General features: G+C 56.8%; 1 protein-coding gene across 1 annotated transcript in view; it reads left to right on the top strand.

The window, feature by feature from the left end:
• The window catches only part of SRCIN1 (SRC kinase signaling inhibitor 1), a 71,394-nt gene that overhangs the window by 11,909 nt on the left and 31,967 nt on the right, over window positions 1-27,518 (top strand). Inside the window, exons 2-3 of the mRNA XM_088829027.1 lie at window positions 14,244-14,545; window positions 17,638-17,736. Of these exons, the coding sequence (XP_088685153.1) occupies window positions 14,267-14,545; window positions 17,638-17,736 (378 nt within the window). The 5' untranslated portion in view covers window positions 14,244-14,266. The remainder of the gene's footprint in view (window positions 1-14,243; window positions 14,546-17,637; window positions 17,737-27,518) is intronic.

Here is a 27,518-nt window from a genome sequence, read left to right as displayed (position 1 = left end):
CTGTTTGCAGGCTCCGTGTCCCCCAGCCCTTCTCCACTCTCTGAAGGATGATTCGGCCCCAGTCCGGGCAGGCAGATGGGGCAGGCAGTGCTCCTTGCCATTGTGGCAGCCGCCGCCTTGATGGCTTTTTAATAACTTTGCTCGGAGACAATCTGCAGAGCGCTCGTTTGTCTGCCTCTTAATTAAAATTACCGTTTTCCTAAAAGAGCAACGACGCTGCTCCCCTCCATCCCCTATCAGTGGCTGCTGCCAGGAGAAGGCAGAAGTGACTTGAAATTGCTGCCTTTCCCCTCCGCCCCTGTCCTGGTCACACAAGCCACCCCCACCCCCAAGTTCTCCACACAAACAGATGGGCCAAGGCTGAGGGTCAGGAACTAGGGAAAGAGGAAAGAGTGAATGTCTTCCTCTTTCACTTACCCTCTTCCAGAATACTCCCAGAGACAGGGAGCTCAGTCCCTCCGAAGACTTACTTTCTACATCTGTAAAGAACCACAGCAACCCCTGTCTGGCTTTACCGCGCAGAGTGGAATAACATGTGGGGAGGGGGGTTGAAAATGTGCTATGAAGGGTGATTAGATTGTTTGTGGTGGGACAGGCATCATCCAGGGCCAGAGGCCTCCCTGGAAGTGGGCCCTGTGAGGTCAGCTCCTCTCTGCTGACTCTGTTTAGAAGATACCTCCACGCTCCCTCCGTGGCTGAGAGAGAGCAAGGGAGTGCAGGGCTGGAAAGGTATGAGGGGTTCATTTAGTCATTACTGGGTTTTTTGGGGAAAGTATTCCTGGTAATAATAAAAATACAAATGACCAATGATTACTGAATATTTGCTCAAAACTGTATGAGCCATATGCTGGATCAAGCCGTGGACCTGTGCTCCTTCATTTCACCCTCATAGCTGAGCTCGATGCTGTCTCTATTTTACAAAGGTGGTGACAGACCAGAGAGGTTAAGTAACATGCCCAGGGTCACACAGATGATCCACCGTGGTAACTTCAGCCCTATTCCCCCTCCTTCCACCTGAAGTCTTCCTGAAGTCTAACCTCTGTCCCTCATGCTGCATGTAGAGGACTGTGCCTTTGCCTCTCTCTCTGCACCCCCGCAAGCACGGTTCCCTGTGATTCAAACCACTGGGAATCCACTTCCCTCCCCCTACCGCATTCCTGGGTCCACCCATGGGGGAGTCTCCGGGGCTTCCTGACCCTGAAGTCAGGGGTCAGAAGTGGATTGGAGGTTAGAGAATTCTCATGTGCATACCTCCTTTTGGTTCTAGCCAGAGTCCTTTTCCACTCTGGTGAGGGTGGGCTGCGTGGGGCCAGGGAAGAGACCCAGTGACGAGGCTGGGGCAGCAGATGCTGCTCGTGAGGCAAGGGGACGTGGTAGTACATCATAGCTCCACCAGCAGGACCCATCTGGGAAACGTTCTGGAGGAGCGGGAGGCGCTGCAGCCAGGCGGAAATCCAGCCCCAGGAAGGACCTCTTGAGATGCCTCTGTCTCCATCAGCTCCCAGTGGGCCTCGCCTTGCCCTCTGTGACCCTCTGCTCCTGCGCCTCCTCTTCCAGGAAGGCCCTGCTCTGTCACCTCCCACTTCTGCTCCTCCCTGAAGTGTCCCTCCCTGACCACCTCCAGGCTTGCCCCTCTGAGCACTACAAGATGTTTGGTGCCTTTAATGTAATGAGCTTTCTGTTTCTGGAGGTATCCAAGTCCCGGCTGGGTGGGGTTCCTGGAATAGGGAGGACTTGCAGTTTGGTGTCGCCCCTCTGAGTTCACATTCGCTTCCGGGGCAGCAAACCCAGTTCTTTCAGGGGCTGGAAATGAGTGAAGCAGTGGATGAGAACCAGAGAGAAGCCTGCTTATGTTCCTTAAAGGCATTAAAAATCAAAGAAGCAAAATAAAACACTACCAGCCAAACAAAATGCCTACACCCCTGTGTGGCCTGGACCTATGCCTATGTGGTCTTTACTAAACTGTGATTCACTTACTTTGGCATCTTAATATTGCCCAGCGCATAGTAGGTGTGTACGCATTGTTTGTTGAGTGAATACATGATCATATGTGTGTCAGCCACTGTGCTAGATACTCTATATATTTATTTCTTCCCCTCTGCTCAAGGTGAGCACTATTTTCCCCGTTAGAGAAGCTGATCTCCAGTGAAGTAAAATAACTTGTTCAATGCCACTTATGGGAAGGGGCATTTTTTGAGTTGAACCTTGGCATACTGTGTACTTTCTCGAACACACCTGTGAGTGACCCAGAGCGTGTGCGTTCCATACCTGGCCTGGCTAATGGGGAGCTCTGGAGTGGCTAGTGGCCGCCAGGTTGACATGCGCTGCGCACCTTTGGGGAGGTCGGGCTGAAGGAAGTGAGGGCTGCAGAGGTGAGGAGGGAGCAGATGCCCCTCACCCCAGTAAACCCGTCCTCCCTCAGCTTCCGGTCCCAGCCCAGCAGCCTGGGGATGGTGGCGTGGTGACAGGTGCCAAGCTGCAGAGATGACGGTACTGCTGATTCCCCCATAATTACTGTCTGATGAGATGCCAGAATTAGCCGCCGTGCGAGCATGGCATGCAGATACGGGGCAGAGTTCTGGGAAGCAGCGGGGGCTGAGGGAGCCTCTCCTTCCAATCCAGGGCCCTCTGGCAGTAGGGCAGAGTCTGGCAAGGAGGAAGTAGGTTACAAGGAGGAAGCACTGTGTGGTTAACATGCTTCAGATGTTATCGTGCGGGCTGTGGTTTTCCAGTCCTAAGAGTGGCTGGACACACCCCTGCAATGCCTGGCTGCTGGACAGGGTGTCAAGGGCCTCAGGCCACTAACCAGAGAATTATGGGCAGAGCAGGCTGCGCATTCAAACTCCTGGGCAAAGGCTTTGGTGTTTGGAGCTGGGATATGCCTGGCTGAGGCTGACAGGGCCATAGTTGCTAGGAAGGAGCTAAGACCCCGAGCAGACTCCTGGAACCACATTAGTGAGGCCAGGCATCAGAAGGCAGAGGGAAGTGCCTCAAAGGAGCCAGCAGGTTGAACTCAGCTTGCCAGGAATCATCCATCCCTGGCAGGAAGAATCATGTTGGCCCTGAGACCTGAGGTCAGGGGAGGCCTGAAAGTTAGGAGCAGGGGATAAGGAAGGTCCATCTTGGTCCCAGAGCAGGGCTGTGTCTGCCCTGGCATTGATTTCTGCTGGCACACATGCTGGGGGCAGGAGGAGGGCTGGTGAGTGCAGACACAGTGGGGTCACCTGGGCTGCTCGGACCTCGTCTGGACAATTGGAGCTGTTCTGAAGGCCCCCAGCTAACAGGAGTGGTGACGACATGGGCCTGATGCAGCAGAGAGCAGTGCAGGTAGCCCAGGGCTGAAGCCAGGCCACAGACGGAGAGACTTCAGGTGCTGGGCTGGGGAGAGAAGATTTGGGTTCAGGAGCCTTCATTCTGGCCCCAAGGGAGAAGTCATGACCCACCTCAGGTCCCTCTGAGGGCCGTGGGCACAGACTCTGGCTCACTTTAAGGAAGGAGGGGTCCCACAAGGGATCTGGTGCCTTAGACATGTTGAGCTCTCTGTTTCTGGAGGTATCCAAGTCCGGCTGGATGACACTTCTGAAATATGGAGGACTTGCAGTTCGGTGTTGGCACAGCCTGTGGCAAGGGCTGGCGGGGGGCAGTCTGCACCAGATTGAGGTATGGGGGAGGGCTGTGGAAAGGCGGGACCCCCTTCCCATCCTGGGCTTCGGGGGCCTTGGGGCTGCCCTGCTCCCTGCCCCTCATCTTCTCTCAGCCCTGCCCCGGGGAAGGGTCCCTGCTCTTCTGGTGTGTGGTCTCCCCGGAAAGGGGAAGAGTCCTCCTTCTTAGGAAGCTAGACAGACCAAGGGGATATAAGGAGCTCTGCCTCAAGGGCTGAGACGAAGACTCAGGGATGAATCAGCAGGGCATCGAGGAGGGAAGGGGGATCCCGGCTGAGAACCCCACAGTAGAGACCAGGGCTTCTCCACTTACCAGCTCTGACCGTGGGCAAGTCACCCCGTCCTGAGTCTCTGCTTTCTCATCTGTAAAATAGGGGAGAGCAGCCTCACAAGGTGTGTCTGAGAACTGAGTGAAGAGTGGCTATTGGAGCCCCTTGGGGACCGTCCTGAGCGTGTGCCTGGAGGGGGGTGGGTATCAGGAGTGCTGTCGTTCACGGTTGGTCCGTTTCCCCCAGAGCACCCAGAAAGCCTGGTTCTGAGTTCACAGCTTGCCACTCCACACGGATGGGTGGATTTAACTGAGACGGGAGGTTGGAGTTTTTGAGTCTTTTGCAGATGGAGGGAGAGACTGTGCATCTGTCCCCTGCCTTCCAGCTCAGGCACCACCTTCCCAGATGCTACTCTGGTGGGACGGTTCAGTCTAGACACCAGGGAGAACTGAAAGATGCCCCTGGAATCTGAGCAGGCTTCCAGGTCAGTGTGGACCCAGCAGTCAGGCAGGAAACCCTGAGTCTCCTCCTGCCTTCTCAGGCTCCGCCTCTTCCATCCTCTGGAGTCTCTCCCAGTACTAACCTCAGCATCCCTAGGGAAAGACTCTAATGGGATGCACATTTGCTGTTTGTCCTCAGTCGGCTTGCAGGGCAGTAGAGTAATTAACTTGTGAGGTGAGGGCTGAAACTCGCAGTCCTGTCCTTCACCCTCTGGCAGTAGCGGAAGTGGGTCCAGGGCCCACCAGCTCCTTGCAGGAGCTGAGAACCTGTAGAGGGGGACAGGGCTGGGCGTGCCAGGTCTGGAAGTAGCCTCTCGGTCCTTGGCATCGCCTGGCTGGGTAAACATTGGTGAGAGTGGAGAGGCCTTTATGTCAAGATGAAATGTAAACACTTTCAGAGACCCTGAACTTGGCAAAGCAAGAGAGGGGCCGCGGAAATCGCGTCTCTGAGAAGGGGTGGCTTTATTCAGGATGGCAAATGGGGTTCCCAGTGTCTCTCAGTCCAAACTGGAGATGCCTCAGACTAACACTCTTGGGAGCTCCCATGTGCAGTGACTCTGTCAGGGAACGGTAAATGTACACGATGTGTGTGCGGGCACCGTGCCCTGTCTGTCTGCCTGGCATCCAAGATGGCACAGTGGTGGGTCAGTTTGGCGGCTCTGTGGTGACCCAGTCCCGGCTGGGCCCAGGTGTGCCCTTCTGTGTGTGGATGCCTGTGGTGGGTGCAGGGGAGCCCCTCGTGACTGGGCACGTGTCCGTGAGCCTGTGCTGGCCATGTGGGCCTGCACCACGGGGCACAGGCCTGTGGTTGGAGACTGCAGACACCAGGACCCCGTCGTCCTGGTGGCTGAGGGAGCTGCCTGGGTGCTGGGGTGTGGGGCTGGGAAAAGCCGCCCAGAGAGAACCTGACCCCACAAAGGACGGTGTCTCAGAGAGGGGTGTGGAAGGATCCAGCCGGGCTGGGGCTCCTGTCCGACATTTGTGAGACCTTCGAGGAAGCCTGGGTGTTGACGACACTTCCCTCTGGGGAGCTGGGGTGTATGGTGGGGCTTCCACTCCCTCGCCTCCAACAGATTGGGGTCCCTCTTCCTGGGAACAGGATGCCTCCCTCTGGGCTTGATTTCAGCCCGAGGCAGCTTCAGGGGTGTGGTAAAGTTCCCCTCGCCCACACCCGCTGCCCAGGCCTTGGCACCCCAAGGCTCAAGTTCCCCCCAGGGGATGGAAGGTGCTCTGGCAGCCTTCCCAGAGAGTGGCAGAGCTGGAGCGCAGCGTCTGCTTTCCCGCCTCCCCCACCTCCCTCCCTTCCTCCCTGCCTGTGTTCCTCTCCACTGCCTCTCCAAGGAGATGTGGGGCTGACAGGACACCTTCCCTGGGCGCGTGATGGTGGTGGAGACGCCAGGCAGGAGTTAGCTTGTTAGCGCAGGCTGTGTGGGCACACACCAGGGCTGTTCCCAGCTTCTCCAGCGAGGACTTCAGACTAGGGGTGACGTGCTCCCCTCTGCATCCCCGCCCCTGCCCTTCCTGGGGAAACCAGTTAGTCAGATCTTCATCAGTCGCTAAAAATGCAACCCCCTGCCATCCTGGCTGTGATAAAAGCCTGACTGTGGAGTGAAAGGAAATCAAGGGGTTGGGCAGATCAGGAAGGGACTGGGTGTCCCCCACCCACGCCCCCGGCCGGTGCTTTTGTGCAGTGTACAACCTGCACACCCGTCTGAGTGTTAATAGTTTTTTTAAAAAACAAAAACAGATGAAATGACTGAGGCTCCAAGAGGCTGCTACCATTCTCAAGGTTACACAGCCAGACAGTGGCAGAGCTGGGTTTGAACAGAGCTCTTTCTCCCCTCCAAGTTGAGTGATTTTTGGTCATGCCATAGCTTCACCTGCAGTGGGGGAGGGTTGCATATCTGAAATTCTGAGCAGGAGGCTGGCTTGTCAGCTCTTTCACCAGCAGGGGTGGTCTTGTCTGAGGAGTATGATTCAGGTGCCACATGGGGACCCTGGTTTCTGTGTGGTGAGCAGCTGCTGGGCCGGGATGGGGCACCTGAGGGGGTGGCTGGACTGTGACCCATGGCCCTTCTCTCTCTGGGGCCCAGGGTGCCATGGCATTTTCCTCCTCGCTGCTGATTTCTCCTAAGGAGCTTGTTAGTCTTGCCCTCCTGGGGTCTGGGGCCTGGAGAAGGGATCCCCTGGCAATTGCTTTCTGGGAAGTGGCAGAGAGGGGTGGGAAAGTCCTTGTCCCTGGGGGCCAGGATGCTCAGGTTCCATTCCTGGCTCTGCTTCCAGCTCCTGTGTGACTCAGGTTCACTCTCCGTGCCTCGGTTTCCTTCCCCGTGAGAGGCATTTGGCTGGAGTGAAAGCAGACGCAGGCAGGGCTTAGCTGAACAGTCTCCAGACATCACTCTGCTTTGCTAATAGAGAAGAGCCGTCACCTCGCCAGGAAGGGGGCTGTCCTATGGTTGTGGGGAGTCTTGGAGAGAGGGCAGCAGGTCGAAGGGGACAAGGACTCCATGGCCATGCAGAGCCAGGGCGCTGGCAGAGGTGGCACTGAGGCCAAGCCTGGCATCTTTGACTGTCCCCAGGCCCCATCCTACTCCTGAGGTGGCCTGTGAATCTCTTCACCCCACCTAATTCTGTCCTGCAAGACCACCCAGTCTGGGTTGGGGAGGGGGTACCTCTGCCTTCAAGGAGGCCTTGCCCTGAGGGAGCTTCTAATCCAAAGAGGTAAATGGGGGCCCTATCTAGACCTGGCCAAAGAGGAGGCTCAGGTCTTTCCCAGTCTAAGGGGAGACAAAGCTCTGTCCTAGGCGAGCCTCTAGTCTGATGGGGGAGACAGGGGCCCTGCTCTGGGGTGTCCCCAGTCTAAGGAGGGGACACAAACGCTCTCAGTCTGAGGGAGGAGGCATGGGCCCTGCCCTGCCATGTGCCCAGTTGGAGGGAAGAAGCCCTGCCCTGCGGCGCTCCCAGTCTGAGCAAGTGGACAGATCACAGGACAGAGTCAACCTGTGGAAGGGTGGGAGGGAAGAGTTGGCTCAGGGATCCTCTGGCTGCGGCAGTGCCCGCCCCACCCCCAGGGAGCCCGACACCCTCCCCCTCTCAGATGCCCTCTCCCTGGGGAAAGCTCCAGAAGCCCTGCTGGGAGCAGCGGAGACCCAGGCAGGTGAGCTCTCCCTCCCCCAGGCCTGACAGGTCCTTTAATTAGATTCCGACTCGTTTACCAACTAAGTGGCCTTCGGTGGGTTTTAAATCTGTGCAAATTGGTTCATGTTTTTCTGCCTGCATGAAGCTGTGACTGACAGTGCCCTATACCCACCCCTGCCTCCCGGCTCCCTCCCGGGCACACTCTGTGGTTCCCCACTACACTCCCCGCTAGAGTCTAGATGCCCAGCTTCCCTCAGGACTGGGGAGGGGAGGAGCAGGGTTCCCTGAGCAAGGGGTTAGAAGAGTCCAGGGCGTTCACAGTCCTCTTCCTCCTCTCCCCCCAGCCCGGGGAAGGGAGTCCACACAGTTAACTCACTCAGCCTCCCCGTCCTCGGTTTCCCTGCTGTACTGCCAGGAGAATCGACCCAAACCAGGCCCTTCTCCACGGTGGCTCTGTAGATCAGTGCTGGGGGGAGGGGAGGGGACATCCGTGTCACCAGCCAAGGACCATCCTGCCTCTGATACCCTCTCGCCTTGCACCCGTCCCCCAGCACTGCCCTGCCTTGGGGAATTGGTCCATCGTGGGGATGGTCTCCACCTGGTCTCTTCCCACTTCTGCGTCTTCCTTCCCAACACCTCAGGAACAAGGGAACTGCCTTCCCTGGGGGCCCAGCGATGACAACTTGCTTGGCCTTGTCCTGTGCTCCCAGGCTCCAGGGAGTCACCTTTATTGTCTGACCATTGCCTGCATGCTTTCAAGTCCTCTCCCTTCCCTCCCAGGCCTCCCTGCCATGGGATCCCCTCCCCCTTCTTCTTTGTCATCCCTCCTGGCCCAGGCAGAGTCTCCTGAGGAGGCCTGACCTTCAGGGGAGTGGGGCTGGGTTGGTGGGGAATGGGGGCACACGGCGGGGGCAGGTGTGAGGGCTCATGCCAGGAGCTGGACGTGAAGCCCTGCCCTTAATCCTCTCCCCCTGATGCCTGTTCTTTCCTCCGCCTGCCCCCACCTCCGAGGCTCTGGTTGGAGTGATGGGGAGACTCAACAGGGTGCTGGGCATTAGCAATTTGGGGGGATATTACACAGGAATGTTTACAGAAAGGCAATTGCCCGGAAAATGACTTTGGTTGCTGTGGTATGGGGCGGAAAAGATGGTTTTAGAAAATAGACACAGATGGGCTTCTGCTCCAAGGACCCACTGACAGACAGCTGACTGAGGGCCGTGGGCACACAGGGGGCCAGAGCCAGGGGCGCCTGGAGACCGAGGGGTCAGCTTCTTCACCGAGGGAGGGGTGGGAAGGGATGATCCCTTCACCTCATCCAGTTTCTTGAAACCTCTGCCAAGCTTGACCTTTGTCCTCTGGCCTCTGACCTCCCAGCACAGTGCGCTTCCTGACTGCACAGCCAGCCACTCAGCCGGATGGAATTGTCAGGCACAATTGGTGGTGGCAGTCGCCTCAGGGCTCCTCCTGGGTGACTCGGGCTCCTCTGGCTTTGGTTGAAGATGGTGGGACTTGTGCTGCATGTACGCGGATGGGGCACTTTGGGGTCTGAGCCAGGCCCTCCACCTTTCTGGCAGTCTTCATGCACTCCCCCTGCCTTCCCCACTGCTTGCCCTGCCTGCCGACCTCACTGGGATCTATCCCCAGGCCCTCTGGACTTCCTGAGCTGGTGCCCAGGCCACAGTTGGGGTCACACCTGTGAGACCTCAGGTCCCCACAGGAGGGGCCTTGTCCAGCCCTCCCAATCTCTGGGGAGAAGGACCCAGAGACCTAAACTCTGGTCCTCCCAACAGGGGCCCCAGTGAGACCCTTCTCTTTTCTGTAGCTAGTGGCTTTGTTCTTCCCTCTATTTCCTCCCCTTCCTCTTTCTTCTTCCCTCTCCCTCCCCCTTCCCCTTCTCCACACTCTCCTCCTCTGAAGATGATGTCATGTGTAAATGTTGCCCAGTGGCATCCAGAGGACAGAGCGATGGTGACATCTGGGGTAAAGATGCAAGTGGGGAGGGGCTGGATGGCTTATGAGACAGTGTCACTGAAACCTTGGGCTCTTAATTCTCATCATGAGTTACAGTGATCTCATGTGAAAGAATGCAGTGAGGATAAAAATAAATTGGGCTCATAAATAAACGTGGAATTTGGAATTGGTGGAGCAAATAACAGTGTCGCTGTCTTCCCAAGCACCTGCGCCTTTATCCGCATCTGGCCACTGGGGGGCGCCCACTGCTCCCTGGTCATCCCAGCCTCCAGACAGGTTCACTTCCCCATGGCCCAGGCAGGGAAGGCAGAGCTGAGGGAGGCAACAGCAACCCCCCTCCTCCACTTTCCCTTTCCCCTCATTCTGAGCTGGATTCCACTAGTCCTGGGCATCTCTCCTGTAGCTTGAATCTCGGACTCAAAAATTATAGCTGGCCTTGCGCACTGAGGATTCTTGGAGAGACCACAAGACCTCCAGCTTACCTCTCTGACTCCCTCAACCCCCATGCTTCAGGGGCTGTCTGTCCCAAGGCCCCTTCCAGCCATGTACTCCAGCTCTGCTTCCCCATCCAGGGTCTCCCACTTTTCCCCTGCATCCCCTGTCTCTCCACCCTGCCCCAGTAGAATCCAGTCTGCTTACTGCCTTCACGCCTCCCTGTCCCATCTGCCTCCCCAGGTCCCCCCACCCACAAGACCCCTGCCCAGATAGATCCCTCAGGAGCCTCTGCCGGCGAACAGAAGCATTGATCTGCTCAAGGCCGCTGCTCCCCACAGCCACTGCTTGCTAGATTGGAATTGATCTCCTTGGCTTTTCACTGAGCTGCTCTGTCTGGGGAGGGTCAGGGCCACTTGAGGCCTTGGTGGTGGCTGGAGCAGGCCCGGGGCAACGGGAAGGCTGTCCTGCTGTCCCACAGCCCACATGCCAGGAATGTCTTTAGTTCAAAACAATGTGGTTTCTCCTCATTGTCTTGCCAGCTTCTCACCCACTGCCCAGGAGGGGAGTTTAGAGATGTTGTCCCCATTTTACAGATTAGTATCCTCAGGCCCTGGGAGAGAAGAAGGCTTCTGGAATGGAGAACTAAAAGAATGGCTAACCTGGGACCCCTCAGAGGAAGAGCTGACTCTAAACCCAGGAAGTCTCTGGTCTGGGCTTTTGTTCTCCCAGTGTTCTGACCTCGGGCGCCCAGGGCTGGCTCAGATAAATTCTTGCCTGAGCCCTCCGAGCCCCCAAGGGCCTCTTTATCCCCAGGCAACAGGATGGTGCCCCAACCAAGAATCTCAGACTACTGGGGCCCCACAGAGAGGAGAGAACTCTGCACAGAGCAGGGAGCTAGGACTCCTGGGTCAGGCAGGTACCTCATCTCTTTCCCTGAGTTTCTTTGTTAAAGAAAGTCAAGGATCTCGAAGGTTCTTAGTTTTCAAAAGAGTCTACAGATTTCAAATCAAAGCCCCATCTCCCCTCAGAGACAGTCCATTGTCTCTCCTACTTCCTCCTCTCTCCCTGCCACCCCCTAAAATCCAGATCCTGCCTCACCCATGACCCTGCATGCACCTGCCAGTGTCCGGGCACCTGAGGCTGAGCCCTGTTGTGGAGGAGGCAGGGAGGAGTTGGTCCTTGCTCCACTGTTGCTGGGCCTGCTCAGCAGCCTCCTCCCTACCCCCAGTGCTACCTACTCCTGTGAGGTTTACGGGGCTGGAGTCATCAATAGGGCTGTAGGCACACGTTCACTGTCTGGAGCCTCCCCACTGCCTGATCTGGCAGCCCCCTCCCTGCCAGCCCCACCTTGGCCTCTTTAATTGACCTGGGAGAGCCTGGGTGACCCTGGACCTCCCTACCCTCCCTGCTTCTCTCAGGGTGGCATACCGCCTACCCCACCCCCAGGAGCCAGGGAAGGACACTGGCATAGAAGCCAGGGAAGGATGCTGGCACAGCTCTCCAGGAGCTGGCACAGAGGGTGCAGGTGGGCATGAGGAGCTCTTCTGAGTCCAGGGGCATGGAATGGCAGGAGGGCAGATGAGAACTGACCTTTCCCAGTGCGCCTTGGTATCCAGAGCCCTAGGCGGCACAGTGAGCCTGGCTGGCTGGCACAGGAAGGGGGTGGGGGGTGCCCTCTGGCTCAGGCAGGGCTCAAGTTGGGCTTGAAAGCTGAGCTTCCAGCAGTGAGGCTGTGGGCAAAGTCCACCCCACACTGGGCAAAGGAAGATAACCAAGTATCCAGGGCGCTCCACCATGGAGGGTCTCTTCCAGCTCAGTTGTGTCCCATGAGGTAACATCCTCCAGCTGGTGGTGAGGGTGAGTGGAAGACAGAGTTTAAGGGTCATGGGAGGCAATCCCCTGACTCCAGCTGGGGCTGTTTTTCCAGCACCCAGGGCACCCCCACTTTCCGGCCATCCTTCTTCTGGATGATTTTCAGGTCACTTCTTTTCAGCCATATTCACTGGCCACCATGGGTTGCCACTAGCGCCTCAAGAGCAAGGGTTGGGTCCCCATCAAGATGGCCCTGGGCTCCCAGCCTCAGTCGGATGCCAGCTTCAGGAATTTCCTCACTACCAGGGAGACTTCATACTGCATTAATGCAAACTCAATTTGTTCTTTGTTAACTCACTTTGAACTTAATGCATTCACTTAAAAAGAAACCTTAGCTCACTGCCATCCCAAGGAATGATACCCATGAAATCAGGGGTTGGGCCTTCTTGTTTTTCCTTTTTTAATGCTTGAAAATAAAAGTATAACTATTAAGCTCTGAAACAGGGTGTCTCCCATAGTCATCTCTTGAGTGTCTGGACCTCACTTTGGGGAGCACAACCGAGGGACAGACGCCTGGGGAAGGGAGGGACCCCAGACCCAGCGCCAGGGTGGAGAGACAGCAGGTAAATAAGGAGTGCCAATGGTATCCTTGTTCCGTCAGTAAACAGTTGTCATCTGGCCAGGAAGGCGTTGTGAGAAGGGGCGAGGTGAATCTAACAAATATTGGAGTCAAATCTGGCCTCTACCACTTACTGCAGCTTTGCGCATGTCACTGCACTTCACTGACCTCAACAGTCCAATATCTGAAATGGGATTACAGTAATAGCCCCACAGCGGTGCAGCGAGGTTTGAAGGCCATGATAAGTGATCAGTCAGACCCTTGGAAACTTCAGAGCTCTGGGTCTATGGGAGCCATTCTTCCCTTGGTTTTGGTGGGAGGTGCTGGATTGACTGGGGCTACCGGAGATCTCCATGCCTCGGCCACATCCAGGGAGGAGTGTCTGTGTGTGTTGGGCGAGGGGTGGCTTTCTCTGGAATGTGGCTGAATGTCCTCTTGCCTCCTGTGGTGGACAGGAGGGGCCTGAGGAACAGTGGGAGTGTGGAGGGAGGGGGCCAAGAGAGGTCACACTGGAGGGAGCTGGTCAGGTCCCAGAATCCTCAGCGCCCCCCATTTGTGCCCCCTTCGGCTTCTGTGAGTTAGCCCCTGCGTTGGGCTGCCTGTGTCTGCCACAGTGCCTGATGCTTCCAGACCGAGGCTACCCTGAGGATTTCACCTTTGAGACTAGTGGATTGTGAGGCTGGGGGTATGCCGGGAAAACCATGTTTGTCTTCTAAGTGGGTGATTTCTGGAAACGAGGGAGGGCAAATGTGTGTTATGACCAGGAATATGACTCAAGTAAGCCCCAGCAGTTCCTGCCATCCCTGGTGTGAGTGACACCTTGGAACCACCGTCCCTGCTGGGCTATGGGAAGGTCAGCATGGAGGCTGGAGGGTGCGAGACCGCAGAACTGGGCCTGGGGAGGCCAGGGGAGGGCTCAGGGCTGGTGGGCAAGTGGGGACGGGCTTCAGAGTTCTGCATGGAGACCTCAACCCCCGGCCTTCTCTTTTTTTCGCTTCTGTACTGTCCTTTGTCCCCTGTGCATCCCTTAGGTCTTGAACTTGTGTGTGTTGGGAGGGAGACTGAAGGAAGGGAGGGGGGAGGGGAGGGTCCCAGCGGGGAAAGCTTGAGCTGTTCTGTCTGCTTTCTTTGAGTTTGTCCCCAGTCCATCTCTCACTGTCTTCTCTGTGCCCAGCCTCTCCTGTCTGTCTGTCTGTCTGTCTCGGGGTGGGGGGGAGGGGGGGTCCCAAGCCCCAGACCCTGGACCTGCATCTTCTTGGAAGTGTGATTTTTGCCCTCACTCCCCCTGCCCCTCATTGTTTCCTAGTACTGGCCCTTTTCCAAGCCAACCCCCAGCCTAAAGACAGGCGTGTCCTAGACATGCTAGTCTGAGGGAGGAGGTTAGCCTCCACCCCACCCCCAAGAGGATGCTCTTGAAAGAAAGACAGTGCAGGTTCCTTTCCACAGTTTGCAGGAAGCATCTAAAAGGAATCCTGCTTCCCTCCCCTGTTCACCCCAGCTTAAGGAAGGAGGAAGGAGATGTGGCTGGAGAAGTGCCCAGGACCCCTGCTCCCAACCCCGCCTTGGCTCCTAAGACAAGCCCCTGACCCACATCATTATCCTCCAAACCCTGCAGAAGAGCAGGAAGCTGGACACTGCCTTTGCCCCCCAGCCTTCTTGGAGTCCCCGTTCTGCCTCTTCTGTTCCTAGTGCCTGTCGGGCAGGCCCTGCTTCACCCCAGGTGCCTCTTGCCTCCCCGCTTAGGTCAGCCCCTCCTCGCAGTGACCGCAGTGGGGGATGGGCAGTCCCAGGCCGAGCACGCACCGTGACCCCGCCGAACCCCCTCTCCCCCTCGCAGATCCGGAGCGGAGCAGCCCCCCCATGCTGTCTGCAGACGATGCCGAGTACCCGCGGGAGTACCGGACCCTGGGGGGCGGGGGCGGCGGGGGCAGCGGGGGCCGGCGCTTCTCCAACGTGGGGCTGGTGCACACGTCCGAGCGGCGGCACACGGTGATCGCCGCCCAGAGCCTGGAGGCGCTCAGCGGGCTCCAGAAGGCCGATGCCGACCGCAAGCGCGATGCCTTCATGGACCACCTGAAGAGCAAGTACCCGCAGCATGCCCTAGCCCTGCGGGGTCAGCAAGACAGGATGCGGGAGCAGGTGAGTGGGGCCGGCCGCGGGCTGGGGAGGGGGTCTGCCTTGTGCGCCGCCCCTGCCGCCAGGCTCATCCTGATTCTGAGACGCCTCTGGGGCAGAGGGAAGGGACTCCGAAATCTGCTGGTTGGCTCTTGGGAGCCTGAGGAGGAAGGGGATGTGCGCTCAGGGCCCAGACCTCTGCCTGCAGTCTTGGAATTTGGAGCAGGGGACTGGGCAGAGAAAGCCCAGCCTCCAGCAGGGGCTGGTGGGCTGAGAGTGGAAGGCTGTCTGGGAGGTCAAGAGAGTGGTGGGGAGGAAGAGGGGACAGCTCCAGGACTGACTGTTCTGAGTCTGAGCGTCCATCTGGCGCTGGAGTACCTTGGGGTGGGCACCTCTGTGATATGGCCCCTAAGGGAAGGTCAGACCTTGGGAGGAGCTTCAGAAGGCTGGGTGGGCTGTGCCCCAACAGAGCCCAGAATTCCTGGCGCCTTTCCCTCCTCCCCCATTCTTCACCCTGTTCCTTCCCCCAAGACTTGCTGTGGTGAGTTTGAGCTGGAGGACTCCCCACTCTGTGCCTTGTTTCTCTCCTATCATCAGTAAGCCTTAGAGGGGAGTCAGGACTCCAGCTTCCCTGGTCCAGGACTCGTCTCCTTCTACATGAGGTGCGATGCTTCCTTTGTAAAGCTCTCCCAGATCCTTGGTTCCTGGATGCATCTCTGCATCCGAGTAAGGCCTTCTTATCTGCAAGTAAGGCCTGTCTTGTCTTGGCTTTCTACTTACAGTCCCACATTGGTGTGGGGCCTTGACAGCTGCTGCATGTTGGTTGTTGAGACTCAGGCTGGGAAAAAGTGGAGGGGAGGGGAGTCGTTCACATCAGCACGCCAGCATCCTTTCAGTCAAGCCTTGGGGTGTCAGTCCCTGCTCCCACAGCTGTCTGGCTCCGTCCCCCTTTCCAAGTACTGCTGGGCATGGCTGGGTAGGAGGAAGACTGTGTCCACCTCCATCTTCACTGCAGGGAATAAGGATACATTGGAGCATATCTGGTACTTTATCTGCCTCTCATAGCACCTCCAGTTCTGTCCAGCCTTTACCTTTTCCCATCTCCAGAGCCCTCCCAGGAGCAGAGTTCCAAATGGGATAAGGGAGAGTTGCAGATGAAGGAGATCAGGCCTTCCCCCTCAGGGGTCTCTCTCAGTGGATTTCTTCTGCTGCTCTGGCTTAGGAGGAGGGAGCAAGGCCTTTTGTGATCTAGATGGGGTGAAACTTAAGTATAGGGAGCACAGTCAGTCAGAAGAGGGTTTGGGGGAAGGGAGATCAGGTGGACAGCCCTGGTCAGGGAAGGGTTCATGGAGGAAGAGGTACTTAAACTAGGCTTAGAAGGATGAAAAGGGTCTGAATGGTCATGGAGGAAGAGAACAGTTTTAGGAGGTAGGAAGATGGGAGGTGAGTATAGATCCGTGTTGCTTTGGGGACTGGCATAGAGGTCCAACAGGCTGATGCAGAAAGCTCAGGGTGGGAGGCCATGGGAGGTGTGGGGGCCAGATGGTGGAGACTAGGAGGGCCATGGTTGTTTTTAAGTGGTGAATAGGAGGGGACAGGGGGAGTGGCTGGAAGCAGGGGCAGGAAAGGAGGAAGAGAGTGTGTGAGGGAGGATGATGGGAAAGGGATGGGGTGGGGGTGGGGTGGAAGGAAGATGAGCCAGGCTTGTTTACTGTCTGGATCCAGAAGGCAAAGACAGAAAAACCTGGGTGACAGGGAGATGTTGGTGGTGCTTAGGGGGAAATTAGATGGTTGGGAGGGAAACATTTGGGAGGGTGAGGGACTGGAAGAGGGGAGATGAGTTAGAGGGGGCGTGGGGGTGTTTCATGGGGGTGTCTGTTAGGCACTTAATATACAACTCAAGACTCTAGAAAGGGGCTTGAGCACGAGGTGGGCAGAAATGGAAGTGGGACCTGGGGTAAGTGTAGTCCCCAAGGCAGAATGGAGTCTGAGAAGAGAGAGAGCCCAGGATGGATGGGGAGAGGGGGCCAGGAATGTCCTCTATCCCCGAGGAAGGGGTGGAAGGCCAAGCAGGCCCTGCACTTCTGAAGTCCGGAAACAGCCACTGGGACCAGCCAGGATCTGTGGATCCATAGGGTATAGAGAACTCCTTTCTCGAGCTATGATGATGTAATGGCTAGTGTCAGGGGTTGGAGGTGGTGAGGGAACAGGACTCCTGGGCTGCAGACCTGTCTGGGGAGGTCTGGCCAGAAAAAAACATGAAGACAGACTGGATGGCAGCCTCAAGGGGCAGCAGGCCTGGGAGAGAGGATGTGGGCATGTGTGAGGGCCTCTCATGTGTCTGGCACGCTCACTGGCACAGGGCAGGCACTCAGTTAATACTTAGTAAATGAATCAAAGCACAGCCACTCACAAATTCATTCCTTTATCCTTCACTCTTTCATTCCCCGCCATGCGTGTAAGTGGGTAGGATCTACAGATGTTTCACTTATATCTAGTGCTCAGTGCCAAAGCCTAGCTGGGGCTCTGTACATGTTTGTGGGGTGCCCGAATGAGAGATGGACGACTTTGAGGATGCTGAGGGGGCCAAGGGCCTGGAGGAACCAGGAGGGGATGGGTTTCCAGTCTCAGATGTGGTGTGGGAGAAGAAAGTGGCCTCCCTGAGATGGCGGAGAGGAAAGCGGTGCTGCAGGGCCAGAGGTACACTGAGGTGAGGCCCCCTCCTTCCCACGGCTGTGGGGTAGGAGGTGACAGCTTCAGCCAGGAGGGAGTGAAGAGCTGGAAGAGGGAAGAGGTGAGGGGCAGCTCCCTTGCAGAATGTCCAGAGAGGCAGTGAAGAATTGATGAACAGGACTTCAGGAGTATCTGTTGGGGAAGGCTTTGCCCTGGGCTCAGAGAGCCCCCAGCCTGACTGGAGAGAAAGACCTGGAAACAGATGGAGGGCCCTAGTTAGAGACGTGGACTTGGTAAGGGACTAGCCAGTGTTGCAGGGTCCCTCTGCAGTGTGAGCTTAGTGTCAAACTTGCCCCAGGAACTCCCCGCCCCGCCCCATCACAGTCCCCCAGCGGCTCCTGCCCGCTCCCCCTAATGGGGTGTCCCCCGCTTCGCACACACAGGTTGGCGGCTGGACCGTGGACCCCGTGTGCCTCCTCAGCTCCCTCTGCTCCCACCTCCATGGCGACTCCGCCCCCTCCGGGGCTGGCCAGCCGGCCCAGGTGAGTCACCCGCCTCATCCCACCCCCCAAACCCATGGCAGACTTGGGCTTTGGGGAGAATATTTTTTTGGAAAGGGGAGATCCAGGATTTTAATTTTGCACCCCTTTCTCTTATGTGGAGCCCACATTTTCAGAAGACTCCTATGCCCTGTACTCTCCCCTGATAGTCTAATTCCTACCGTCCCTCCCCAAAGGGAAAGGGAAAGTGTTAGTTGCTCAGTTGCATCTGACTCTTTGCAACCCCATGGACTGTAGCCCACCAGGCTTCTCTGTCCGTGGAATTTTCCAGGCAAGAATACTGGAGTGGGTTGCCATTTCCTGCTCCAGTTACCTCCCCAAACCTGTGCCAAAGCTTGGCTCTGGGGAAGGGATTTTTTTGAGGGGGAATAGGTTAAAAAAAATTTTTTTTAATTCTTCTCTCTTTTAAACAGGAGTGTGTCTCTCCTACCCTCCCCAACTGGTTTTCAGGAATCTCTTGTGCCCTATTCCTGTCCCCACTGCAGACCATCTCATTTCGCTATCCCCACCCGCCCTCCATCTCTGAGCAGACCCAGCCTTTCCCTGATGTCTCATCAGCAGGAAGTCCTTCATGATGTCTCTCTTTCACCCCTCTCGCTATGTCCAATGCTTAATTTCAAAATTTGAAGACAACTTTGGCATCTGGCCACTTGTTCTGAACTGATTGCCTGGTTCTTCATCAAGCCTCAGTTTCCCTGATGGAAAGATGGACAGGGACACCCTGAGACAGTATCTTAAGGGCTCAGTCTCCCAGCTCAGGCCTATGGGAGAAAAACAGGCATCTGAAGCCCCAGAGGGGAGGAGGGACCAGAGAGTCAGAGTTGCAACAGGCCAGGGGCAGCCCTGAGGAGGCCTTGACTTGAGGGTGGCAGAGGAGGTACTGTGGTAGAGAATCTAAGAGGGAACCATTTCTCTTCCTTGTGCATCCTGCTTCCTTCCCCTGGAGAAGGGTAGGAAGTCTTGAGTTTTTCAATGAGAATGAGAAGGAAAAATGTGACAACCTAGGAAACTCCAGAGCAGGGACTCTTAGCTGTGTGTAACTCAAGTCTAGCATGAGATTGACATGCTTGGCATCATTCACAGGGCACCCAGCCCACTGCCCTTCCCAGCTCTTGGCCCAGTATTGACTGAACTTAGGGACCAGAGATGTGCCTGCCCCCGAGGCTAGACAGCAAGTGGAATGGGCTCATCTAGAGTGGTCACATGTGCGATGGAGTTCAGACTGGGACAGCGATGGGGATGAGGTGTGAGCCCCAAATGGAGCAGATGGAATGTCTTGAGTTGGAGTGATGGAGGGAAGTGAGGCTGGATTTGGTGAACTTGATGTCCCAGGTTATGGGCCCCAGGCCTGTCCACATCTGGAATCTACTCTGTTGGAGGGAAGGGGAGAGCTTGAAGGGGTCTTCACCTCAGGGCTTTGAAGTACAGAGAACAGTGGCTGTAAATAGGATCTTGTCATCACTCTATACCTAGTCCTTATCCAACTTCTCTTTCCGGATGGCTGTGTCTGAGGCCCCTTTTTGTGAAGTGCAGGACCAGAGACGTTCAGCAAATGCCAGAGTCACACAGTCGGGCAGGATCAGACGTCACCGAGGACATTTAGGCATCCTAGGTAGCCCAGGCTTGGCTGGGAACTGAATCACTAGAGAGCTAGAAGGGTCACGGTGCACCGCGGAGACCCTGGTGGGGAGAGGCTGTAAGCTCAGAGGGTTGCGGTTCCGGAGACGGGCCACTCTCCTCCCCGCCACCCTAGGCCAGATCGTTAGGGGTGGAGGCCTGAAGAAGACCCTGGGAGGGGACCGGAGGCCAAGTCGCAGCCCCTCCCCCGCTTCCACTAAGCTGTCTAACCTCCCTCTCTCCTGCTGCAACCCGAGTCCCGGGCGGCGGGCCGGCGTATCGGGTGACCGCGGCGACGCAGCCACCAGCCTCCGCCGTTCCTCGGCGGGGCTGCGCCGGCGGGGCCGCGCCGGGGAGGGGGCCGGAGAGAGGATGTGCACGGCGGCGCGCCGTGCCGCGCCAGGTGGAGTCGCGGTTACCGGGGCGACCGGGGCCCGGGCCGGCTCGGCGGCGGCGGCTCTCGCATTGCAGCAAAGGGCACCGGCGGCGGCGGCTGCGGAGGCGGCCGGGGGAGGGGAGAGCCCGGGTGGGTGTAGGGGGCCGCCCTCCTCGCCCCCGCCCGACGCGCGACCTGGGGCTGGGGGCCCCCGCGCGTACACCTGTGGCCGCAGGTAAGGGGGAGCGGCCGCGGGGGCCGGGGTCGCCGCCTCGGGCTCCGCGGGGCGGGGGCGCGGAGACGGGAGGCCCTCCCACCCGGCTCGGAGGGGCGGTCTGGGGCTGGGGGCGCGCAGGCCGCCGAGGTTCCCGATCCCGGAGGAACGCCCCCTCCCCTCCCCCATCGGTTCGCCGCTTTCCGCAGGGGACCGGCCCCTTCCCCGAAATGCGGCTGGCGCCCCCTCCCCCAGCCGCAGAAAGTCATGACCTTTTCGGGGTGCGCCCTCGCCTCCGGCTCAGCACCGGCCCGCAGCACCAGCACCCCCGCCCCCCACCCACACTCTGCATGGGGAAGGGGTAGGAGGCGGCCGGGTTCACAGGGGAGTCGGGCACGTGCGTCGCGGTGAGAGGCTGGAGCCCTCGGGGGGCGTTAAGGAGCCCCAGCCTGGGGCGGGGTGGGGGGGGCGTGTGTTTACGCGGACGCGTGTTCACTGGAGTTGAGAGGTGGGTGTGCGCGCTGCTGCGCGCGGAGCCAAGGGACTGGAACTAGGGTGCGACCCAAAGGGTCCCTTCCCTCTCCTGAGGCTGCGTCGTCGTCGAGGTCAGGGAGGGGTCATGTACTCACCTAGCCTGCAGGGGACGTCTGCCTAGGGGAGGGGCGAGACCTCAGCTGGCAGGGCTGAGGCTCCCAGGGGACACAGCCCCGCCCTCCCAGGGCAAGAGCTGGGGAGAAAGGGCCAGCTGCAGGGGGAGGGAAGAACCACTCCCCCCCAAGGGTGCCTAGGGTGGAGGAGGCAGGAGGTTAACTCCTTAGCCCCCCCGGAGGAAAGAAGTTGGTTCCTCTTCTCACCTGGGAGTTTGAGGACCCCCTGGCACTGCTTCCTTGGGTCTCCAGGAAGCTCCCTTCCCATATTACTGAAAGCCTGGTCCCTACAGAATAGATGGTTGACCTCCATATTATCCTCTTAGAACCCCTCTCACTTTGCCCCTGCTCCCCTCAGACTCTTCCCTACACGTGATGACCCTGAAGTGGCTTTCCTATGCAGCCCTTCCTTTTCTCCACAGTCTCACTGTCCTCTGGAAAGGTGAGACACCCCCTTGCTGAGTCTGGGGGAGGGAGAAAGCTTTACCCTTGGGTTGGGGAGCCAGATCTCTCTGGGCCCTTCCTGCCCCTGTCCTCCTTCCAGGGGTTTCTGGAGCTGGGCAATTCCCGGGCAAAAGACCTAGAAGGCTGAGCAGTGCAGAGGGCCAGGAGAGGGAGAGTGGTGCCAGGGAAGAGTGTGCAGAGGCACACCACCACCCCCGCGCCCCCGCCATGGCTGGTCCTGAGTTCTTGGCAGTGATTTGTGGCCAAATATTTGTTGAGAGGCCCTCTTATACCAGGCACCATGTGGGACAGGGCGGGAGGAGCTGACAGCCAGGAAAAAGGTGAAGAGGAAAGGGTGCTGGTGACTGGACAAGGAGAGTCCTACCTTAGCAAACAGGAGGAACCTCTGCTCCTTTCAGTCACCCAAGGCTGTCCCAGGGGTTTAATACCCTGGAAAGAGACAGACAGGGATGCACGACATCCCCAAGGCCCTCTCCCTACTATGGTTTTCCTCTCCAAGGACACTGAGTTGCCAGGAGACTGTGTCTCACCCTGGTGGGGACAAACTGAGAGGACCATCCTTCCCACTTTCCAGAGGTGACGGAGGAGCAGCATTCTGCGTGCCCTACCAGCCAGCGCCCCGAGTCCCGGGACTCTGGTCCCAGCCTCACTCCAAGTTCACCAAGCACAAAGACAGCAGCTCTTTCTTCTACCCGCGAGTGGGGCTCGGCTGGCCCATCCTGTGGCACTGGTGCCACCCAGTCCTCTCCCCTGGCCCCAGCTAGTGATCTCTCCAGGTCTGAGTGCCCCAGGGATATGCCTAGCATTGCCTGAGGCAGGCCCATGTTGGGGGCACAGTTAGTATGGCTGTAGCCAGGACCCATCCCTCTTCTGCTCCCAGTGATGTGAGGTGGGCACCAGTCACATAATAAGCCTGGTATGTTGACTTTAGGGGCTGGGTGGGGGAGGGGCATTTTCTGCTTCTTTTGAATCAGGACATATGATTGTCCTACCTGACACATGATGTCTGGGACATCACAGGCCTGGTACAGTGGCTGAGGTGGCCAGAGACACCATGACCCGGCTAGTAGGGGGAGGGAGGCTTGCAACTCTCTTTGTGTGTGTGCGCACGTTGCTTTGTGTGTCTCTGCAGTTGTGTATGCGTATGCATATGTGTGAGTGGGCATCCATGTCTGTGTGTTGCCGTGACTCCCTAGGGGCTAGGGCTGGCGGGGGGGTGCCTCTGTGATTCTGCTTGTAGAAGTGTGTGTGAGCAGGTGAGTGTCTGGTGTGGGGTGGGGGTGGGAGTAGGCGGTGCATGTTTGTATGGATGGGGTTGGTCCACCCATGGATATCTCTGTCTCTGAGTTTCTGTTTGTTTCTGACTATGGCCGGCTCTTCTCCAAGTGTTTGTGTTGCTTTGTGGGTGTGTCTGTTGCTCTGGGTGTGTTTGTGGCGATGTCCTCCTGGGAGGTTGTCTGAGAGTCTGTACGCAGCTCCGTGGGTGGTCTGTGTGCACACGGGGGACGTGCAGCTGGATGAGGGACGGCAGCCTTCTCTGCAGAGCCGTCCATCACCACTGGGGCTGCAGACCTCTCATCATAAACCTTCCCCTGCCCTCTGCCTGGCTCTGCTTCCTCGCCCCAACCTTGATCCCATGTCTACTCCCTCTGCTCCCCCTTCCCTTCCCCAGGCCACAGGCAGCTGTGGCTAGAGCCTGTTACTCCAGCCCCTCACCCCCCCTCCACTCAGCACCCATGGGTGGCATGTGTCCATAGATGGTTCTAGATCCTGGCGAGGGCACAGACTTCATTGTCCCCTTCCTCTGCCAGGCATGTGATTAGTTTTTTGCATCTCTTGGAGGCAATGCTGGGGGGAGGGGTGGGGCTGTGGCCCAAATGGGATGGTCCTGGTGAGTAACCCTCTTCATCCCAGCCCCAGTGGCATCATCCCCACCCTAAAGGTCTGAAGCCTCCTCCCAGCAGGATCCCTCTCCAGCTCCTCCCTGCCATAAAGTATTCAGGTCCACAGGACACCCCACCGTGGTGCCCTCTGCCATCAGGGACCCTTGGTGTCCCTCTCCTCTGCCAGCGGCTCTGAGGCCTAGGGAATCTCATCTGCTGGTGCCAGGCACCCCAGGGCCAGGCCATCTGCTGCCTCTGTCTCCCTGCTGAGGCTGGCACCGGTCAGCAGGGTGCCCTCAGCTTTGCCAAGAACCAGCCCAGCCTCCGGGCCACTCCTCCCTTGTCCTTAGCCATCTGGAGGGGCCTTCTGGTCTCCGGAGAAGGCAGGGTGACTCTAGGTTATTGTGAATGAGGAGAAACCTAACACACCCATTCTGTGGGAGCAAGGAGCCCTATTCTCTCATCTGTCTGCCCACAGGACATCGCCGACAATCCCTTGCTGCCTGTGGCTTCCCATCCATTGCCCAGGGCTGTGGGGTGATGGGTGTCTGTCCACTTTCCCTGAAACCTGGGTCCATCATGTCACACAGGCCTCCTTGCCCTGGCCTTGGCTCCCTGCCTCCCTCTTCCACTCCCTGCCCCATCAACCTTCCTGCGGTCCACTTCCCATCCCACTTGGTTTCACTCAAATGCTTTCTGCTTGTCCACCCCTCATTTAGTTAACTCTAAATTCTTTCGCTCACCTTTTAAGGGTGCCCCTCTAGCCCCAGCCTCTTTGCAGCTTAATATGTTACTTTGCCAGGCTCTGCCCCAAGCAAACTGGACTGTCCCCTCAACATACCCAGCACATGCCTGCCCCAAGCCCTCTGCCCATGCCCTTCTTCCCAACCTCCAGCTGCTCATTTGTTTAAGCCCCAGCTCCAATGCCACCTCTTTCAGGAAGTTTCCCTCAGCTGGCACAACCAGATGCCACTTCTCTCACCCCGCAGCTCTGATTCATCTCTGCCAGCATCTCACGTGTTCTCATATCATGATCATCTGCATCTTTTCCTGCCTGTAACTCTCTGAGGACTGTTACCGTGACTAGATTGCGTGACTTAGAAACATCTGGAATGGTTCTCCCCTCCCCCACCAGCAGGCCTGGAGCCTGCTCAGGGCCATCCCTGGTCTCCAAAGAGAGTGGGATGTACCAGGCATGGCTTCCTTCCTGTTCCTGGGAGGGTGGAGGGCCCAGGGCTGAATGCTGAGTGCCAAGGGTCTCTGACCTACCCCGGCCCTACTCTCCCCTCCCAGCCCCCACATAACCATCTCTTCTCTTATTTCTATCAGCAGCCAAACTACTGGAGTTTCAAGGTCAGTGGTGGTGCTTCTGCTTCCGTGACAACTGCATGTGCTATCCCGCCCTCACCCCTCCCCGCACATGCTTTGCACAGGGGTGTGCGTCTGCAGGGGACCGTCTGGTGTGGGTGGTGGGCCTTGGGGCTGCAGGCTGGGGCTGCTGTTTTGAGAGAGCCTGGGTTCACCTGCCAGGGGCTTGTGGAGCCAGTGTGGCAATTTGAGGCACCCCTACTGGGAATCTGGGTGGGGGATGCTCAGGCTTACCCTGAGACACAAGGGCATTTGGGAATGAGAGAGGTATTTCCCCCTGCTTGGAGAAACAGCTGGCTCAGAGGGAGGGACTTGGATCCCATGATCTTATTGAGGGCCTTGTTCTCTGAACTCAGACTTCATTTTCCAAGTCTGGAGGAAGAAGGCCCCTTCAGACGGGAGGCCCCGTGACTACAATAGGTCCCTCATCCCTTTCTTACTTTCCATTATGGAGAGAGCTGATCATGCCAGGCAAGAGACTCACAGCACTGCACCCCCCAAACCTGTTTCCCAAGTGGAGGACTGAGCTCAAGAATGGTGCTCTCCTGCCTCCTCTGGAGAGTTCCGGACCATGCACAACTGGAAATCAGTCTGTGCCCTCCAAGGACATCCTGCTGGCCCCTGGGGGAACGCACTCTGGGATGTCCCCATCTTCTTTGGCACCAGAGTTAGAACTGAACCACATTAGCCTGCTGCTTGCATCCTGGAGTCCCCAGTTCCTCAAATCCTGGGCATCATAACAGGGGGTGGGAGGTATACATTCCAGACTCTCCCAGTGCCATCTTGCTCCAAACATCTTTTTTGCATGCATCCTCCTAAAGAGAAGTTCTTGAATCAGAGAACCACAGAATTGTAGATTCGTGGTGTCAGGCATTACAGGCTTTTTGTAGGAAGCGGGAGCGCATAGTGGTTCAATGCATGTGGCCGAGGGCCAAACTGCCGGGTGGTGAATTCCAGTCTGCTGCTAACTAGCTGAGTGACCTGGGCAAGTTACATAAATTCCCTGAGCCTTGGTTTCTCTTCCATAAAATGGAGTGGTATCTACGTTATAGAGTTGATGTAAAGTGAAGGGACAAGAGACTGCATGTCCTCAATACAATGCCTGGCTCATGGGGAGCCTTACCTCCTTAGCTGTTAGCGTCATGGATGCTGACACAGTTCTCCACTCAGAATCACCTTGGCAACCTGTCAAAAACCTTGAACCCCAGGCTCTAACCTCCAGAGACTCAGATTCAGTGAATGTGAATCCTGGAGAGAGTGTTTTTAAAAGCTCCAAGGTGATTGTGCTCCCATCTGTGGACAGCCTTTGGGAACCTCAGATCCTAGTCTGACCACCCCGGCTCAAGGTTCTGTCCGTCTGATGTCTGACTAGGAGTCATCAGCTCCTCCCTGGAGCATCTCCAGGGACCAGTGCTCACTGCTTCCCATCTTTGGGAAGCCCTTTCCTATCTTTGCGGAGCTCTGTTTGAATTACTATTTTGTTCTCTTCCCATCTCCCTTATAGTCAGGAAGTCCTTCTGGATGTCTCACTTTTTCACTGCTCTGTTGTCCCAGCTCAGGGCTCTTCTCAAGAGGGTTTTCTACAAAGGCTGTGAGAATGGAATAAGAGCCCAGAAGACCAGGATGGAGACTGGAACTGGTGGGGCAGGGAATGTGGGTGTGTCTTCTCCCAGGGTTCCCTGGGCAAGGGGCTGCCTTCTCAGTCCCTAGGATCCCCACTCCCCTTCATTCTGGCTCCTGTTCCATCTTCTTATTGGCAACTCATTTGTGTCCCCCCCAAGGCGCTGTGGCCACCCCGTACTCTTCATGCCCGCTAGCTGCCTCATCTTGCCTGAATTCTGTAGCCCCTCATCCACACTAGCCTGGCAACCACTGACCTTCCAGTTGCCTGGCAACCTCATGACCACCATACCAGGCCTGGTTCCCCACACTGTGAGGAAAGAGAGGGGCACAGGCCAGCCCTGGTGATCAGCCTAGAACTGAACCGCAGGTTCCAAAGTCTGGGCCCAGGCATCCCCAAGTGGGCCCAGTTCCTACGCAGCCTCCCTCCTCCCCAGATCCACGCCCACCCACTGATCAAAGCATTATGCTTGAAGCTGGATGCCCACTAATGTCCCCAAATCTGACCTGCAGCATCCCCAAGCTCTGAGGCCACTTTGGGGACAGATGGGCACATTGCTCATCAGAAGAAGATGCTTTCTCTTTTGAGAGTGCTAATCCGATTGGAACATTAAATTGAGTTAAGAGGAAGATGGAGATTAATTAGGGGTTAATCAGGATTTAGGGAAGGAGGGAACTGAGGAGGAGAATAATTCCTTTTTAGAGATACTTTTACTGCCTGTTTGTTTGTTTTAATTATAAAAATGAGGACTTCCCTGGTGGTTCAGTGGTTGAGAATCCACCTTCCATTGCAGGGGATGAAGGTCTGATCCCTGGTTGGGGAACTAAGATCCCGCCTGCTGCAGGGCAAGTAAGCAGGCATGTTGCAAATACTGAGCCCAAGAGCTGTAACTAGAGAGCTCCAAGCGCTGCCATGAGAGATCTCCCATGCTGCAAAGACCCAATGCAGCCAAATAAATAAATATTTTTAAAAGACACTGGCATTATAAAAAACAAAAAATATAAAAATTATATATTCTGATTGTATAAAGTTCACACAGCCAGGCAATGTATAAAGAGAAAGGTGTGTCTCAGCCCCAAGATAATCAGTGTTAATGGTTTTGAATGATTTGTGGTTGTTAAAAATAGGCAATTTATTTTATAAAAAAATAAACTGGGCAACATGATCTTTTTCGTGATAACATGTATATATGATACATTTCATATATACATAATGTTGCATAATAGAATGATGTAGATCTGACTCATTATCTTTCACCCTTAAATAAATGAGTTTTTGACAGCAACCAGGTTTGAGGGGAGGAGCTGGGGCAGGCTGGAAGGAACTGTGGCTAAATGAGAGCTCCAGCCCTTCAGCCAAAAGTAGGTTCTTAAAGTGCAATTGAAATCAGGGTGTCCCCTCTCCTAAAGAGAGGGTAATCGAACTCTCCCTGGGGCAGGGGATGGTCATTGGGTGACACCCTTCCCTAGCCCCAGGCAGATATCACCCTCGGCTGTAGCTTCAGGACAAGGGCTGCTATGATGAACTGGAGGAGGCCTTTCTGGGCGGCTAGCCAGGCTCGTTGGCCATGTGG

The sequence above is a fragment of the Moschus berezovskii genome, chromosome 20, assembly GCF_049115385.1.
Source record: "Moschus berezovskii isolate FMDL1 chromosome 20, NW_MosBer_1.0, whole genome shotgun sequence".
Classification (NCBI taxonomy): Eukaryota; Metazoa; Chordata; class Mammalia; order Artiodactyla; family Moschidae; genus Moschus; species Moschus berezovskii.
Note: the sequence above shows the minus strand (reverse complement) of the source record. Positions and strands in the feature narration are given on the sequence as shown.